The sequence below is a fragment of the Hyposmocoma kahamanoa genome, unplaced genomic scaffold, assembly GCF_003589595.1.
Source record: "Hyposmocoma kahamanoa isolate Upper Pololo Valley unplaced genomic scaffold, ASM358959v1 119, whole genome shotgun sequence".
Classification (NCBI taxonomy): domain Eukaryota; kingdom Metazoa; phylum Arthropoda; class Insecta; order Lepidoptera; family Cosmopterigidae; genus Hyposmocoma; species Hyposmocoma kahamanoa.
The window spans coordinates 290,265-310,027 of record NW_020653409.1 but is presented as its reverse complement, the minus strand read 5'-3'; the positions used below and the strand labels follow the sequence as shown (position 1 = coordinate 310,027).

Below are 19,763 nucleotides of genomic sequence, written 5' to 3'. Positions count from 1 at the left end.
TTTACTGGTGCCATGATCACGGCTGATTGACGATGAGACCTGTAAGAGCTGGAAATGTTGGTTTTTTGAAAAAAAAAAACAAGTGATGTCGCCCTGTTAATACCATAGTGTATTATCTCAAAAAGTGTATTTTTTTAGGATCGATGAAAAACGAAATAGTCGCTTCTCGTGAAAGCTTATTAAAATGTATGTATAAGTTAAAGTTTATTATGTACGGGCAACGCCACGCCAGGCTACACATTTTTGTTCGAAATTCGCCTCCAGAATAACGGAACAAGATACGTCAATGTGTAGCTGATGTGCTGGCGTGTGTACATCTAAATAATTTCCTACTTGCCAAATATATTTACAAATAAAAAGGAAAAAATAATTTAACTAGCTAACGAAAAGTTTACCCCATTTTGAGTTATGTAGATATTATATTTAAATTGTTTTTTTTTTTACAATATTCTAACGACGTTTTAATGACGTGTAGAGAATCAAATTCTACGTTCAGCAATAGTATAATCTTGAATTTCACATATTTTTTGCGTTACACTACTATTGTAATAGCAGTGAGATATGGTATAGCGTAACGGATTAGTTTCCGCAACTCGACATTGTAGTGCCTATTTTTACATCTGCGAATATCAAATACATATATATGAGATTTTAGACCCGTTAAAATACACAAACGCATAGAAAAACCTAAATAATACATTTGATTAATAAACGACATCGACGTCAGTTGTGGCACTTGTACAGGTACCGGTTGCGGTGGGAAGGTTTCAAAAATCTGTCACTAGATGTCACTAGCGGCGACGAATGCCGAAAGCCAGTACAAAGATCTATAACAAAAAACACATAAAAGAATTTCGACAACGGTAACTTGACCTATGGCTCAATTGGTAAGATGGTGCAGCGTGGTCGTGGGTTCAAGTCCCACCGGGTCGAAGAAATTTTTCTATGTGTTCAATCTTTATATTAATAATCGTATCAAAACTAATCGTTAAAATATTTTACTTTTTTCCAATGGGCAAACACCTTCTATAATAAATCTTTAACTAAGCAGTTTGTTGCTGATAATTTGTATCCAGATTCCAAAAAGAACTACCTAGTATATCACATTTTTTTGGAATGAAATTCTCGCCTTGATGTCCTGATGCTTGTGCCTTTCAAAATGATCGAAGCTTGCTAAGGTGCTTTCCAAACACGGAAATCAAGCAAATTATCCAGTTCTTAGCAACCTCACACAATATCGTCTTTGAAATCTTAATATATCTATGAAGATCGCCGTATCATAGATATATTAAGAGGCCTTCCGACACTCGTTTTTAGAGCTAGGGTCTTATCACTATATGCACTGAACACTATTCCGTGCTGAGCAAAGCTTTTTCTTTCATCTCCGTATGCGACAACTTATTTTTAGTTCTTGTTCACTCTGGCTTTCGGCTTTTCCTTCAATCAGATTTTTAATTAGGTCCTCATGTCGTAAGATACGCTTCTTCTGTTTACTACGTTCAAGTTGTTTTGTTGTTTTTTGTTTCCTTCACTCTTGTTAGTAACTCCTTGTCCAGCTGATTCTTTCCATCCACTTTCAAGACTACATTTCGAAAGTACTATATTACATTTGACCTGAATGCTGGTTTTATCTTAGTTACTATTAACTTTGAACTTTAGGTTGATGACATTTTCGAAGTTGGTAGTTTTATTTTGAGTCTTGTTGCATTTAAATTAAAATTCGTTTTACCGGGAAACGAATCTGGAAACCAGACAACTTAGGCTCAGAACTCACGGAGCGCTTCACCCGCGTCTGCCGCAGCTGTGGGACAGCTGTTTTATTTAACGTTACAACACCGGAAGTATGTGCAGTCATGTAGCCGCCTCGGTTGCGGTATAGACTGCAAACTTGCCAGGAGATGATCGCAAGTTGTGCGATTATTTGCGATCGATCGAGATCGTCGCCGGCGAACCGACCGCAAAGTGCGCGGACGACGGCTAAAAAGCGCGCGGTCGATCGCGCCCCGCGCTGTTTTACTAGTACCCCGCAAATGCTACCGCGAGCAACCGTTCCCCGCCACGGGCGTAAAACGCGTTGTTAAGTGTGCTGTAAAAGAAGGATGGCGACACCCCGTGTATTTTGTGACAGTGTTTTTGACGACGTGCATTAAAGAGACATGTCAATACTTGTTATTCATTATCGAAGTATCAAAAAAGCTAATTGATTACAGCCTGTACAAGCCGGGGTTATAAAGTTGATATAGGTTATGTTATATGTCCTATATTTCGCGTCAGATGTTTGTTCGTAGTAGCAGAAAACAACAAGTTTTCAGTTTATTCCCAAAAATAACAAAGAACTATTAGCTAACTTACTAAGCTGAATATTCCAAACTCTGCTACATTTAATGCAATGTTAACATGTTCTGCCGCAATGAAAATGAATAAAAATTAAATATGCCCAAATGGCAGAAATCTGCCATTTAGTCACACTGTTCTCAATCTCAATGTGACATTAACATTGACAAGAGGCTTCTTGTCAAAACGTTCCTTTGCTAACTTTCTTATCTCTCGTTTAAATATTGACTAAAGATTGTTGTCACGTTGTGTTTTATTTTTTACTTTATGTCGTTATTGTTTAATTGATTATTTGATTAGGTGTTTTATAGCTTTAATGTTTTTTGTGTGTACTATAAAGTAACCAATACTTCAGATAGGTAAACGTTCAATCATGCTTAAAATGAAACGTATGTACAAGAACGTTACCTAATCCATGATCGAACTGAAGCAATGGCATTGTATTCTTGCAACTATTCTAAAATACATTGTTTTGCAATTTCTTTATACCCGACTTCTAAAAATATACAAAAATATATCGATAAGCATGCATAAACTAAAACGTAAAATTATACTAGCAAAGTCCATTGAGTCAGCTTTCGCCATCCTTCTTTTACATACATATCTACATTCTACAGAAGCCGCGGTTCCGCAACCACAGCGGTTCAGGGTAAAAACCGCTTTATGAGTTCTTAGCCTTAGTGGTGTTAAGTAGGAAATAAACGTTATTATTTTCAGGCAACTGCTATACAACAACGGCGAGTACGATGCGTGCAGTAAACATGCCTCCAAAGAAACATACCCCTCCTAACCTGTACGGCCCACTCGGTCCTAAAGGTGAGATGCTGTATCCTCCTCTCAAATCTTGGGAGGAACGAGAGAGGGAGAGAAAGGCAGCACTTAAAAAGGAAATAGATAAAAAACGGCTACCCAAAGGTAAATTAACGTAATGTGTTTAAAATTTGTTTTTTGTATAATAAAATTGTTAAAATATTTTTGTTTTTTTTTCTGTATAGCTAAGATTTTGTTTTAATCGAGTATGCATAGGGCGCACTATAAGTTTCCGGAACTGGGCACTTACATAAACAATATTTAAAAAGTAAATACAACATTTGAAAATGGAACTCTTTGGCTGTAGAATACAGTTTGTTTCATCTGACTGTCACTTGTTATTACATTGTGGCTTCATTTTAGAAATTGGTTGTCTACATCACCATGGATTTAACACGTTAAAATTTTCGTAGTGTCATCATACTACGCAATTTTCTACGACTTCAAGTGTAATTTAACAGTTCAGCGGAGCTTCGCTCGGCTTCAAACTGCTTTTGGCGATGAAGCAACATGCAAGATGACTATTTATAACTGGTTTGCTGAATTCAAACGCGGTAGTGTGAATCTCAGTGACTAATTCCGTGATGGTCGCCCGTCCACTGCTGTGAACAACAAAAACATCGATGCTGTGCACCGTATGATCAAAAGAGATAGGCATGTGACATATCATTAGATTCGGGCATCTTTAGGCATAGGCATGAGTCAAATACAATCAATACTACACAAACATTTGGGTGTGAAAAAGCTGTGCTTTCGGTGGATTCCACACAATTTGACTGTGGCTCAAAAAACAGATCACGTCACTTGGTTACCGGATTACCATGATTACCAGATTCAACAAATAGGCGGCAAATTTGGTGTGGGACATAGTAACAGGTGACGAAATATGGATTTATAGTTACGATCCCAAAACAAAGCAGCAATCGAGCGTATGGGTCTTTCGAGATGCGCCGAAACCAACTCTAAGCGGATGATTGCTTCTTTTTTTAAATAAAACTGGACACGTGGCTACTGTTGCTTTGGCGAATCGTTATACCGTGAATAGTGATTGGTACACGACCATTTGTTTGCCGGAAATTATTAACAAACTTCGTAAAAATAACCGTAAACGCCGTATCATCTTGCACCACGATAATGCCAGTTCTCACACGGCCAGACAGACAAATGAATTTTTGAAGGTGAACAACGTTGACCTTATGAGCCATCCCGCGTACAGTCCCGACCTGGCACCTTGTATCTTATTTATTTCCAAAAATTAAGAACCACTTACGTGGTCAACCTCATACTCATCAATCACCTGAAGAGGCTTTCGCAGAGTATGAAAAATATGTTTCAGAGATTGTCGCGGAGGAGTGGCATAAATGTTTTCAAAATTAGTTCATTTGCATGAGAAACAATGAATTCATTTCTGACCGTTTATAGTATTTTTTTCTTATTCATTCCGGAAACTTATATTACTGATGACGTCATAAACAACAACTTTTGTTCCAAGACTTTTAATCATTCATCAGACTTTACTTACGTACAAAAATATTGAAATATATCAGTCTAAACGTTGATAACTCTGCGTTAGCAAAAGAAAGCACCCACCAAACCACCAATATACCAAATATTTTTTATGAATGACAGCAAGTGGGAGGAGTTGCTAAACAGCTTACTCTAAAAAGTGTACAAATCTAAAAAGTGTGTTTTGTAAAAAGTCATGGAACAAAAGTTATTGTTTACGATGTTATTGATTAGTTCTGCGAGGTTGTTAGTATTTTACAAACACCCTGTATAATTAAAGTAACAACTACAAAGAGGACGTACTACGGTTATAATGACTAAAATGCATTACAATAACGTTAACAAACTTTGATCAGGATTAGTGCATCTAGAAGATCTAATCTCTGGAGAGTACGAACGGAAGAAGGCTGCGGAAGTGGAAGCTCGGCGAAAGCGAATAGAAAAAAAGAGGTTGCAAAAGGAGGCTGAAGAAAAGGCGTCCCAAGAGGCACTACAAAGGTCACGAAACATTCCAAATTAATTAATTGGTATGATGGTTTTGTAACCATCGTCATAATAATATGACGGTTCCTCGACGCCTTGTTGTGTGGATCAGAGCCTGTAGAGGGCGCTGCAATTGTGTAGTGGGGTAAAATATTTGATGATAACACCATGGTTTAGTAGTTTGCACCATTAACCAAATGTAAACAAAGAACCGTCCATAAGTCCAGGTCCAGGATAGCGATGCGCGACTTTGACTGTTACTAATACTAATCATTCGAATGGGCGAATCATTCGATTAAGTGGGGTGCACAATTCGAATGATTCTAATGTCAGAACTGCTCGGAACTCTATCAGATCATTCACCATGTCTATATCAATATATTTTTGTCTCTGTCACATTTACGGTATTTACCATATATGTCTGAGAGGGCCAAGCAAAAATCTATGGATTAGTAATACTAATTAGTAACGAATGATCATTCAGATCACTCAAATACGATAATTAGTAGGTCACTAATTTGTCATTCAGATGACAGGATTGGTAATTACTAACGAGTCGAATATCAAAATCATTTGCAATCGCGCATCGCTAGGCAGTATAGTAGATCACGATGAAAAGGGATTTGACAGTTATTATTAGTATTTTGTACAGGTATTTAGAGAAACGTGCGTTCGAAGAACCCAGAGACCCAGACGAGCAGAAAAGTCAGATGCTCGCGATTACAGAAGCGGAACATTACAGATGTATACATCCATCTGATTTGGAGAGGATAGATTACTATTTGACTACTGTAAGTGACCATATCTATATCTGATAAGTCAAACGTGCTGCTGTCAATTTTTTTATGATACCAAGTAGCAGCGACACGCCTGTCATTAGCAGTTGTAGTGCGACACAAAACTTTAAATCCCAAAGATTTGAGAGACATTTCCTCTGCGTCTGTCACGCTAAGACATAAGTTGACAATGCCTATAATTTCACCAGCAACCTTACCCTCAATCAGAAACAGTAAGTAAAGTACTTTCCTGGGCGAACCTTTTCACAAGGAACCTTATTGGTACTAAACAAGAAAAATATAAAAATAATAGGATCTACATGAAACGAATTACACGAAGTAAACGAATTAAACGAACAACTACCTCCGTGGCCGAACGGTTACCATGCCGGACTGCCACGCAGAGGTCCCAGGTTCGATTCCCGGGCCGGGAGAAATATTTGTATGGCCTACATGTATTTCTTTCGTGAGTTTGGGTGTAATTTGTGGTTGTCTATGTGTGTGTCCATGGCACCCGCGACACAGGGTTTCCCTAGTGCGGGGCTATGTCGAGTGTATGCGTTATTATTAAAAAAAAAAAAAAAAAAAAAAAAATTATGTATAATATTATGTCAAATGTTATACACCCTCCTGTTTACGCATAAATTTATTTTTATTTATTGACCTGTATAATATACAGTGTGTTGATTAGCATTCTCACCATATTTAAGAAATTAATAATATAAATAATGCTACATCACCTAAAAATAAAATAAAATCTGTTCAATATACTGGCTAATTGTATCTAGTAAACTTTTGCAAAACTGTCCCTAAATCGTATGCACCGCGCGAGGGCAGTGACCTCGCCACCCGCTTCACCGAGCGATAGGTAATCTTTATTTAATCGCTTCTTTACCTATTTTGTTAATTATTATTATGTGCTAGTATTGTTATAATTTACTAATTATTTACATTAATTAGGAAAGTTGACTGAAAAAAGTTTTTTTGTAACTTAGATTTAGTACTTACCAACTTTAGGTGACATGAAAGTATTGCTAGAAGTACCTAGCTCCAGAACTGGTGACTGGCTCCGTACCGCAGCCACTACCAGCTGTGCAGAGATTCGCACGTGAGTATCATTTCAACTTAGCACATTTGACTTCACAACTTTGAAAGCATAGGCGATTTTTGCGCGCAATTCTTCGATCTCCTCCGCGTAAACTAAACGTTTCAAATCATGCCGTAAGAATAGTCTCGCACTTGCCCTTGAATGAATGGTGAAGCAGGTTCTGGAGAACCTGGTAGCGGTTCTTTTTTGCGCTCTTGTCTACCTACCAAACCACGTGCCATTTCGTGAGAGACTAGCTAATAGATCACTAGATTTGCGGCGAGTTCGGCAATTATCCAACATCTACCTTACGCGTAAGCGAGCGCACTAGCTAGTTTGAGAAAGAAAGAGATAACAATACTTCCTCGGTTCCTCCGGTTGCGCTATGGGTAAAAATTTAGTACGTGCCGTGCAAGTGCAATGATCTTTGGATCAAGCAGGATCAGGTCATTGCGAGTCGATGTTTACCGCAATTAAATAAAAAAAAAAAAGAATTTTTTAGTGATATGGGTTCAGTTTCGGATATAGAATAACCCCTGTACTTATGGCGAGAATGCAAATCAACATTGTATACCTTAAGGACTAACATACATACAATATATTATCACAATATAATAAAACACAATTTATTTTCTTACACGTATGGACTGCGACGTGTGATGCATCTTGGGTGTCCGGTGACCGGCCTCGGAAATAACGAAACATGATCGTTTGGCCAAAACTCCTCACGAAGGAGTTGTGGACTAAGTTCTCTGATGTGTACCATTATTTAGTAATTTAAGTGCAACAGTGTTTCGACAATCAGTTTCTTGCTTTCCTTCTGAAGGTAAATAAAGGACTTAACGATTGTTTTTCCTCCAGTCCCTAACCGGTAACAAAATCCCTGACTTTCCCGAAAACCTGTACTTGCGAGCGAAGAAGACTGTCGACAAGGAAACGGCCGCAATCAAGAAACGACTCTTGTCGGTTACTTATAACAATTGCGTCAGGCAGACAAAGGAGGAAATCAAAGACTGGTTCGTTACGGCTATGAAAAGGTGCGTGTTACATTTCACTAAATGTTGACAAGTGTCAAATTACGATTAAATAATCTAATAGGTCATTATAATAGATCGAACATAAAGAAAAATTCATTCGGTCCGTATGGACTCAAACCAGCGCCTTCACCGTACCAACAACGTACGGAACCAACTAGTAACGTTTACGAATTTTTCTGTCCTTGTTGCAAAACAACCAAAATCAGTCTTAAAACCAAAGTCCCATATGCCTGTAATTTCGTCAGCACCGAGCATTGCTGACATTACTGCTTGGCGGCAGAAATAGGTAAGGTAGCAGTACTTTCCTGGACGAACTCTTTCACAAGGAGCTATAATTTTTTTACTAATTGATTATCACTAATTGAAGCATTGGGTGTAACAAGGGCTTATCACGCAAAAGTGAAATTCGAGAAAATTGAAAACAAAGTTTTAATGTCTTATATCATTTTAATATTTATAATGTGATTATTATGTAACTTATTATTTATTTGTTCCATGATGTAGCTAAGAGATTCAGGTGTTATTATTATTTTAAAACAATTAGAAAACATTTGAAAATATTTTTTTTTGAAGCAATAATAAGGGGCAATCATGGTGATAAAAAATATTTTAACAATTTCTTTATATTTGTGTAAGTATGGTCACAAAGAGATGCGTAGCGAGTTGTGCTAACGGTAATTGTGTTAATTTTGATTAATCAAGACCTTGACTTTTTAAATACGGTTTTACCATTTTATGTATGTTAATCTTTACGATATATCTATAAAGTTTGTCAAGTAAAATATGTATCGGAACACACACAATTCAATATAAATTGTGTGTGCCCTTTTTTGTGGTTTGGAGTATTCTAGCATATTGCATGATACAATATAAATTAAAATTATGATGCAATATTATTATATAAATTAAAGATTTTAAGAAAGTATTTAAGAAGAGTTACGGCAGGAGATCCATAGTCTTTATCTACCCCAGTGAGAGACTGACGTGGTACATTTGAAAATATTTTCTCAAGACAACACAAAGGAAAACTTGTTGTACCACGCTGGTAAATTAATAGGGCGTTCGTGTTATTATTGGTTTTTAAGGAATAAACTGTGCATCAGCCTTATAAAAGTTAAATAAAAAAAAAATTTCATGTATTTTTAAACATTTATTAAATTCGCTGGATTGAAATGAATCGACAGAATCAATATCAGCAGGTCTCATTAGTCTCCTAGACGCTCTATGTTGGAGAGTCGCTCGTTTCCGACATTTTTTCATTATATTAAGTTTTTACAAACTGCAGGTGGTATAATAACGTGTCCGAAATTCAAACGCACATTTATAATCTATGCAACAAATGTGGAGCGCCACCTTTTAAATGAATACAACTTACGCCATCTAGACGGGAGATCGAAATTAGTTTTTGTCACAAGATACTAGATAGTTTTGTAAGCACTCAGAACCGGATTTCATGCACTACATAGTTTAAATCTATCTTCACGGTTAAACGTTTGGTACTTTGTAAGTGGATTTTTTAAATAGAAACACCATTCTTACACGTACAACATATTACTCATGCACAAACACACACAACAAATTTTAATAGTCAAATACACAACATTCCATCATACTTACTATTTGTATACTGGTATACTACAAACTCGTACATCTAAACACTGCTACCTGGGTATTTATCGTAGCGAAACTTTACTTCAACCATCTTCTGTTGTTTTATCTGTTTCTAACCAAACAAAATTTGCGTCTGTAAATGACTTATTTCAGTGCCTATTTCGTGCCCTCCTGAACAGTGTAATATTTACCTTGGAAACTCTAATACGCATCTGAAAATTCTACAACAAAATATTCGCAGCTTAAAATGTAATCAACTTGTTATGGCTAAAAATAACTCCAAAAAGCTATGGACTTCCCTAACATCCTTTATCAATACACAAAAGCAGAAAGAATTCCCTCACGAACTACTCGCATCTGGTGATTCACCGCAATCTTCCACTAATGCAACCAATAGATTTTTTGCCGATGTAAGTAAGCAGCTTGCCGATAATATTCTGACTAACATCACCCCTTTCAAAAACTACTGGAATACTCAATGTATACCCTTGCATTCGTTTGTTTTCCTTGAAGTGGATCATGAAGAGATTGAAAGGGCTATCTCTACTCTTAAAACAGATTGTTCTCCTGGGTGGGACGATATTCCGACGAAGGCTTTAAAAAAGATTTCACACTTCATTACTCCAGTACTTACCTATCTCATAAACCGCTGCATAATCACTGGTACTTTTCCCAATTCCTTTTAAAAATCCATTGTTCATCCGATTTACAAGGCCAGGGATAGACGCGTGGCCAATAACTATAGACCCATCTCCATTTTTACTTCCTTGTCTAAAATCTTTACACATTCTTGCGAAGGCTCAATATGGCTTTAAGAAAAACATATCTACGGATGATGCGGTTCATGATTTTACAGATTTTTTAGTTAAAAAGCTTGACAGCGGTAAGAAGTGTATTACGTATACGTAACGTAGTTGTATTAAGATCTAAATCTGTGAATTTAAGAAAAGAACCTGACATGGTTATATGGGGTGAAAGAAATCCACATCAAATATCTTTGTATCAGGAACACTGTAATAGGTTACTAAAGTGTGTTGACTTTCCATATGAAGTGAGAGAATGTTGTGATCAACTCTGCGCTAACGTAGATCATAGACGTGTTATTGACAACTTATATGCAAGTATCATTTCCGCTTTAAGAAGTGCAGCGACTAGTAGCCATAATATTATGAAGGGGAGTACCCGTAAGAGAAAATATGTGGTTGGATGGAACAAGTATGTGAGACCACTTCATGAGGAGGCTCGACTTGGGTTTCATAATTGGGTTCTGTGTGGTAAGCCTAAGACGGGACTTTACTATGATAGTATGGTGGAATCCCGAAAAAGGTTTAAAAAGAAATTAAAATGGTGTCAAGACAATGCAGAACAAATAAAAGCAGATATTTTGGCTTGTCATCACTCAAATAAAAACTTTGGCACTTTTTGGAAGCAGACCAGTAAAATGACCCCCGGGTCGAGTCTTCCCGTGAATGTAATGAGTGAAAGTGACCCCTTTAAAATAGCGGAATTGTTCAAAACACAGTTCAAAGTGGATTCACCACTTGGACCGACAAAGGATGCGCCCAAATTGGCACAGCTCAATCAGGAGTCGCTTATGAGGTTTACTGCCAGTGAGGTGAAGGCAGCGGTGAGGAGCATGACACGTGGTAAATCACCTGGGCATGATTCTCTAAGTATAGAGCATCTTCAATATGCTGGTGTCCATCTGCCCAGAGTACTTGCCATGCTCTTCACTCTGTGCATTGGCCATACTTATTTACCCGATGACATGTTAAAGACAATTGTAGTCCCAGTACCGAAAAACCGCACGGGAGATGCGTCGGATGTGAATAACTATAGGCCAATCTCGCTGGCAACCATAATATGTAAGGTGTTGGACAGTGTGCTTGATAAGCACCTGGAGAAACATATACACCTGCACGACGCCCAATTTGGGTTTAGGTCTGGATTATCGACGGAGGCAGCAGTGCTGTGCCTCAAGCATACTGTCCGACACTATACGGATCGTGGGACACCTGTATATGCATGCTTTCTGGACCTGTCCAGGGCGTTCGATCTGGTGTCCTACGATCTGTTATGGAAAAAAGCTATATGACCTGTCAGTACCCGGTGCACTGATTGAGATGTTCAAATATTGGTACGGCAACCAGACTAACAGAATTAGGTGGGCTGGCTCGATGTCTGGCCCGTTCAGGCTGCAGTGCGGAGTGAGACAGGGAGGGTTGACATCACCAAGGCTTTTCTGTCTTTATATGAATCAGCTGATCGATGAGCTAAGTAACACCCGAGCAGGATGCTCAGTCGGAGGCCAGTGTTTTAATAACATTAGCTACGCTGACGATATGGTTTTGCTGAGCCCATCGGTATGTGCCCTTAGGAAGCTGTTAGACACGTGTGAAATGTACGCGGAGACTCATGGCCTCAGATATAACGCTAGTAAAAGTGAACTTTTGTTATTTAGAGCCGGCACAAAAACATATAACATAATACCACCAGTCGATTTAGGAGGTGTCACTTTGAAAATTGTTTCAAAATTTAAGTATCAGGGGCACTGGGTCACCGCGTCGCAGTATGACGGCCTAGACGTGGAGCGGGAGCGTAGAGCGTTATCGGTAAGAAGTAATATGTTGGTCCGCAGGTTTGCAAAATGCACAACAAGTGTTAAAACTACCTTGTTCAGAGCTTATTGTCAAACTTTCTACACCTGCAGCCTGTGGATCAATTGTACTAAGAAAGCTTATAGCGCACTACGTGTCCTATACAACAATGCGTTCAGGATGTTGATGGGGCTGCCGCGTTACTGTAGTGCGTCAGGGATGTTTGCGGAGGCGCACACGGATGACTTTCATGCCGTCATGCGCAAGCGAGTCGCGTCCCTGATGATGCGCGTGCGCGGCAGCGCCAACAGCCTTCTGAGCGCGGTGGCCAATACAAATGACAGCCCTATACTCAGTCATTGGACGAAGTCGCATGAGTCGCAGATTAGGTGTGAGAAGTGAGGGAGAATCTGGTAATTTTCCCCCATTTCTCATGTGAATTTTTATTTTATTTTTATTTTTGTATATTAATTGTAATTTAATTTTATTTTCTGAATTAAACATGTGAAATCACTAACATAGCTCATAAGGTCATTGTTACTAACACATATGGATGTAAATCTGAAATAAATGTATTATTATATTATTATTATTATATTATATTATATTACTATTTTCATTGACCTCGCAAAAGCCTTCGATATGGTCTCAATTCCAAACCTGGTACGGAACCTGGAAAAGATTGGCATTGGAGGTACACAGTTAAACTTATTAACGGAATACCTGACAAATCGAACTCAGCGTGTCTAACTTGGTGATTACCTTAGTGATGAGCTCCCTATTACACATGGTGTCCCGCAAGGTTGTATTGTTGGCCCAACCCTCTTTTTATGCCATATCAATGAGATCTGTAAACTCCAATTACCAAATTGTAAAATAATTGCTTACGCGCATGACACAACACTTACATTCTATGGTGACTCCGGGGATGGCGTGTTCGCATCTGTCCAACAAGGTTTAATTGTAGTCAGTCACTGGCTAGCAGCAAACTCCCTAACGCTCCAACACACACCAAGTCTTCCTCTTATTGATAACGGTGACGAAAATTAGATTGAAGTGGAATAAATATGTTGATTTTTTTACAATAAAGCGTAGTCCATGTGAAAACAGTTTGTTTACCTTCATATTTTAAGATTTTTTTGCCCATATTATATGTACATACATATTTTTGTAATTTATACTGCATAATTATCCGAGCCGTAATAACAACGTTCCATGGACAGTACTTGGATGTTATGCAACTCGATCCAGCGGTTAGTGTCATTTTGTGTAATATGGTTGCGTTAGAGCTGACTGCAGTGCATAATTTTCTTACTACTCGTATACGTTCCTCCATACGGTTGACGATTCTTCTTTCCCCGATCGTCTTTAACCGTGGAAAATAAAAAGAAATCATATCCTGGTTAGAAACCTGTAATCGTCGAGTCGAGCTCTAAGGCGTCATTCGCAAGAGCACTTATAAAGCGTTGCATCAAAACCCGACTCTGGTGCTTTTTTACCGTTCCCAATATTTGTGTTCATATGAACGCTAAAAAATCATTGCGAATCGGACTCGCTGCGGTGTGCACGTAAATTATGAATTAAAAATTATTGACAATAGCCATTTGTGTTGCGAGAAGGCAGAAATGGAAAATAAAATCACTTTGGATACATAAATGATGATGATATTTAAAAGGACAGTTTGTGTCGCTTTATGAAGATTTTAGGCTTTATCATATCTATCCATATATAGTCAGAACAAAACACTGAGTTTCGTTTGCTCAATTCAATGTAAATGTGCAACGCTCAACGTCGAAAATCTGACAATGGTCGATAAAAAAGCGCCGCGTTTTAAAACTGCCTTCGTGTGAATAGACACGTGGATATCAATTTGTCTCACTTCAGCGTTTTTTTAACGCTCTTTAAAAAAACGTTCGTGTGAATGAGGCCTAGGGGTTACTGAAAATCAGCGCTATGGTAAGTTACTGCAGCATATGTTGAGCTAAGTCCCGTCTCGGAAGAACGCTGCAAATTAAAAAGTTTCAATATAATAAATTGCAAACACGTATTTTTTTTATTAATTTAAAAAAATCGAGGAGTTATTTTTTTCAAATGCAGCACCACCGCTGAACAGTATCGATGCTCCTCAATTGCTTCCGAGGCCCTAACATTGGATTTTTAGCGCCCACTGGCGATGGTGCCGGCCGGTAGGGACCACTTTAGGAAACTATGCTCTAATTTTAATTGTAATTATATGTCAATTAATGATTTGTATGTAAATTGTTATTGGTGTGGTTTTGGGTTGTTGTATGCCTTTGTCTAATTAGTGATAATCATTTAGGGAATAATCACGAATAACCTTGATATGCTTATTAAATTCTCTAGTGAAACTAAATAAAATAGCTACAGTTGTTCCGCAGATGCATCCTCTCGTATATTCTTGAAGACCCAAACGAGCGCGTGCGGCTTAAAATTGCGTTCCTACCGACGTTATGGCCGGCGCACTTCGTCCGAGCACCCATGCCGTGGCATAACAACATAATACAGGCCAAACAGTATATGTCTTACCGCTACTATGAGGGCAACCCTGTGCTCATTGAGTTGAGGAGGATGTGGCAAGAGAGGTAAGTGGTTACATCTTATATTCCGTGGGAGACCACGAAATGTGAGATAATATTTGATATATAAATGTGCCTGAGCATTTATTTACATAAAAGTCGTGGTCGCCTAATGGTTTGACCTACCGCCTCTCAAGCAGAGGGCCGTGGTTTCGAATTCGGGCTCGCACCTCTGAGTTTGTTCGGAATTTATGTGCGAAATTCGGGCCTTTCGGTGAAGGAAAACATCGTGTTGAAACCTAGACGTCGAAGAAAGTTCACAACCCTCGGAAAACGTATGAAGTCAGCGTCACCTAAACCCTCGCCCGAGAAGAGACCGATGCCCAGCAGTGGGACTTATAAATGGGATGATGATGATAGTGAAATGTGCCTGATCACATAAATAATCTGATCACTGGAAAGTATTTGTAATAAATGCCAGAGTATTGATATCCCATGGGAGCTTATTCAGACCATCCGGACCATTGTATGAAATCATTGCAATGACCGTTTTCATGCTTTATGCCAGAAACGAAAAAGTCAAACGGGCAGAATGTCAGATTCGCAGAATGCCACATTCTCAAAATACCAAATCTCACTGGAACAGGCCTTCCTCCTCCTGACGCACGAATTAATGTTTACAACAACATCGAGATTCTGATGTTTTATTAAATTATTAAAAACGTAATGTAGTTTCCTCTAACTACTAACGGTTCTGTGGTCAGAACCTGAAATTAATGGTTCCTGTGCGCGCATGTGTTATAGTGCCCTTCCCGCATAAACAAGAAATTGATAGCGAGGCTCACTGTCATCAAAACTTATGTAGAAAAGGTATGAGAGCTGTTCATTTATTACAATAGCGGTGGCAACCATTAGTTCGCACAACGCAGAGCGCAACGGGAAGTGAGCGTGCCTACAGCTCCGGTACCTGTATGGAAAGTTTTTGCGCGACTACTTTGCGTCCATCCCTTGGTTGCAGCACTGCTTTGCGGGAAAGGATGCCTCAGCAGCTGCCGATGCTGTTGTCGATGAGATTGGAACGGCTATGAATTACTACATACCGTCTTTCAGTGTCATCGCCAATCGCAGAGGACGCCCTTGGTTCAATCGCGAATGCATGGACGCTGTTAGTGAGAAACAGGCTGCATATCGTGGTTGGATCAAGGGTCGTGTAACAAAGGATCCCAACCTTGCCTCCCTTAAAGCAGCCTATAACAAAGCAACCAAGTCTTGCAGGAGGGCTTACATAAGAGCGGATGCCCAGCGCGTTTCACGAATTGGCCAGAAGCTGGTAGCCCATCCCACCGGTAGCCGTGCCTACTGGAGCCTGGCCAAAGCCGTGCAGTCCAATTTTAGTCGTTCGTCGCTGCCGCCTTTGAGGTATCCCAATGGATTTTTGGCCTATGGCCCCGAAGAGAAAGCCAATTTATTGGCCGACCTTTTTGGGGCTAATTCGCGCATTCACGACCAAGATGCGCAACCGCCGTCAATTCCCCACTGCGGAGTCACAATGCCTGATATAGTTATCAGACAATGTGATGTCCGCAAGGAACTGCAGACTCTTGACGTGCGGAAAGCCTATGGTCCGGATGGGATACCTCCTATCGTCCTTAAAAGGTGTGCGGCGGAGTTGTCTCCCGTACTGACGCGCTTATACCGCCTCTCATACCAATCTGGTAACGTGCCACTAGCTTGGAGGGAGGCCAACGTGCAACCTATCCCCAAGAAAGGAGATCGGTCTGATCCGACAAACTATCGCCCAATAGCTGTCACTTCAGTGCTCTGCAAAGTGATGGAGCGGATTCTAAATATCCAGATAATCCGGCACCTGGAACGTCACTCCATTCTTAATGATCGACAGTACGGGTTTCGGCCGAACCGATCAACGGGTGACGTTCTAGCGTATCTAATGCATCTCTGGGGTGAAGCTATCGACAAACAGGGCGAAACCTTAGCGATAAGTCTGGATATTGCTAAGGCCTTTGATCGGGTCTGGCACCGTGGTCTCCTCTCCAAGCTTCCGGCATTTGGTCTTCCCGGCCGCCTTTGTGAGTGGATCTCCGGCTTTCTGCGCGAGCGAAGATTGCGTGTCCTTGTTGACGGAGGCACTTCGCGGCTCGTGACAGTTAATGCTGGAGTGCCACAGGGCTCCGTGCTGTCGCCCACGCTGTTCCTTCTGCATATCAATAACTTGTTGCCTTTTGGCAACATTCGTTGCTATGCAGATGATAGCGCAGTGCACGGTTGCTATTATAAGCAACCGTCAAGCAGCCGGGAGGACCCTGAGAGAAACCGGGAAAAACTTGTCGCTGAGCTCAACCATGTTTTGGAACATATATCGTCGTGGGGCTCCCGAAACTTGGTTGAGTTCAACGCCAAGAAAACCCAGGTATGCGCGTTCAGTTCCAAAAAATCCCCATTCCTTCCACTTCCCCATCTTCAGGGTACAACGCTGACGCTGCGGGACAAGCTCAGCCTGCTGGGGATGAGCATCCGGAAGGACATGATCAACAAAGAGTATATAGAGAGCGTCATCTGTACCGCGTCGCGCAAGCTTGGCATCCTGAACAAGGTGCACCGATTTTTTACTCCAGAGCTGCGATACCTGTTGTATAAAGCTCAGGTCCGAAGCAGCATGGAGTACTGTTCGCACCTTTGGGACGGCTCTGCCAAGTACTTGCTCGATGCCCTAGATGGACTGCAGCGCTACGCCTTCCGTGTTGTCAACGATCCTCATGTAACTGAGCATGCGGAGTCGTTACAGCTTCGCAGAGATATAGCGTCTCTTAGCGTATTCTATCGCCTGTACCACGGTGAGTGCTCTGAAGAGTTATTCAACCTTATCCCTTCCTCTCCTTTCCATCAGCGGACCACCCGTGCCGGACTGCGTTGCCACAGTTGGACGGTCAGTTCAATACCGTCCCGCACTAAAAAGTTTGGCAATTCGTTTTTATGCCGAACCATCAAATTGTGGAACCAACTCCCGGCGCATGTATTCCCTCCCCTCTATAACATCGGGTCCTTCAAACGTAGTGTGAAGAAGCATTTGGCCAGACCGGCAAAATGATAGTGACGGAGTGAAGATATTTGTGTTTTCCATCCGTTACTCTCATCTCTGGACTGTATTCGCACTTTCCATCAGGCGCGGTGCAGTCATTTTGCCGAGTCACAATATAAAAAAAAAAAAAGAAAAAAAAAAGAGGGAGGGTACTATAAGTGCATCCGGGGCAACTCACCCAAAACTTTAGCCTTATGAGAACCGGATGAATCCTTGCAAACGGGCTGATCTGGGGTCAGGACTTGACTAAGATGGTCCCTGTACGGGCTTGCACGCACAGGTTATAGAGCCCTTCTCGCATAACCAAGCGGTTGATAGGGGGAGGGTAACTATAAACAAAACTTATGTAGAAAAGGTGTGGGAGCTGTTAATTTATTAGACATCCCCTATTCTTGTATCTAATTGTTTCCTTCTGTTCTAAAACACCCAGATCAATCTTTTTTCGCAAAAATGGGATTTCTATGGATGGGGTTTCTAATGTTAGTTATTTATTGTAATAAAATTAGAATTAGGCTGTCTATATTTTTTTAATGACATAAAGTTAAAAAGGCAGAAAGTAATGGAAGAAAGTGAAGAGTGAGAGATAGTGATGATGTCATGATGGCGTTTTGTTATATTATTGTATTTTGAAACAAATTCTCTAACAGATACAACGACATGCTAATTTGTGACATGAACAAAATGCAAGAAGAGGTCCCGTTCCCGCAATATCCGAGCGAATTCACCGAACGTCTTACGAAACTGTGCAATGAGACAAGAGCTGAACTTATAGAAAACTGGCTCATCGATGTTGCTGATACCATGATCAAGATGCGGCATCACTGGTCACCTTACGTGTCCAAGAAGAAGTTCGAGAGTCAGTTTCGAGTGGAAATGTTTTTTAAGTAAGTAATAGTGAATAATATTTTATCTACACACATCATAAACTCTCTATAATGTGTTCAAAAACCGCAAATTGCAACTCGCTTAAAGGTAAATTGTTTTGTTAGAGCAAATTTCTTATCTGTGAAAATGTTATTATTGGTTCTTATTAACATCGAATTCGATTTTATTATTACATTCAAATTTCGAACATCTATGAAAAACAAAACAATTTGATTGGACCTCAATTCTAATATCAGTCGAGATGAAGTTTTATTCGAATTGAAATATCAATAGCAAACAATTTTGACAAATTTCGCACGTTAATTGATATCGAGCGATATGATAGTTGGGGCCGATTCTAGTTTGTCCACGAGTTAAAAATAAAAACTACGGTTGTGTGACATGCGCGAGAAATGTTTTTATTTGCCGCCATTTCGCCAGTCGTAACATGCGGTCCCTGTACACATCATAGAGAGCTTATCATATTGTGTTTACTAGCATGTTTACACATATTTACATACTTTTTGTTTGTTATTGTTATTGAGATAAAGATTAAACTATACAAAGAAATATTACTTAGTTCTGGCAGGATCAGAACCAGCGTCCGTTGCCACACCAGAGCTTTCTAATTGAAAGTATTGAAGAAGTGCAGTGAAAACTGTGTACTTGAGACGACCAGAAAACTTGTCTCTTACAATAATATCATTATTACTGATGTTTATTTCAGATCCATTCGTGGTTTGATGTCCAAGCAGCTACGGGAATTGGTTGAGAGAAGCGTTGCTCATTTTGCTGGGTATTTTGCGAAGTACTGGGTAAGGATTGATACAGATCGATACAAATGACCTCCGTATACCACCATAGTAGGAATAAAGTTGCTTGTAAAAGAGTTTGTCCAGTGCAGTACTGCCACCTTACCTATTTCTGCCACCAAGCAGTAATGTCAGCATTGTTGCGTTCCAGTTTAAAAGGGTAAGGGCGCTGGTGGAATTACAACTTATATCTCAGGATGACGGGCGCAGTC

The 19,763-nt window shown here is 39.9% G+C and overlaps 1 protein-coding gene across 1 annotated transcript in view; it reads left to right on the top strand.

Moving 5' to 3' along the window:
• Positions 1 to 5,744: 5,744 nt before the first annotated feature.
• LOC113239981 (dynein heavy chain 3, axonemal-like) overlaps positions 5,745 to 19,763 on the top strand; it is a 67,014-nt gene continuing 52,995 nt past the window's right edge. Inside the window, exons 1-5 of the mRNA XM_026477171.1 lie at positions 5,745 to 5,924; positions 7,858 to 8,033; positions 14,641 to 14,844; positions 18,523 to 18,759; positions 19,467 to 19,554. Coding sequence (XP_026332956.1) covers positions 5,745 to 5,924; positions 7,858 to 8,033; positions 14,641 to 14,844; positions 18,523 to 18,759; positions 19,467 to 19,554 — 885 coding nt within the window. The remainder of the gene's footprint in view (positions 5,925 to 7,857; positions 8,034 to 14,640; positions 14,845 to 18,522; positions 18,760 to 19,466; positions 19,555 to 19,763) is intronic.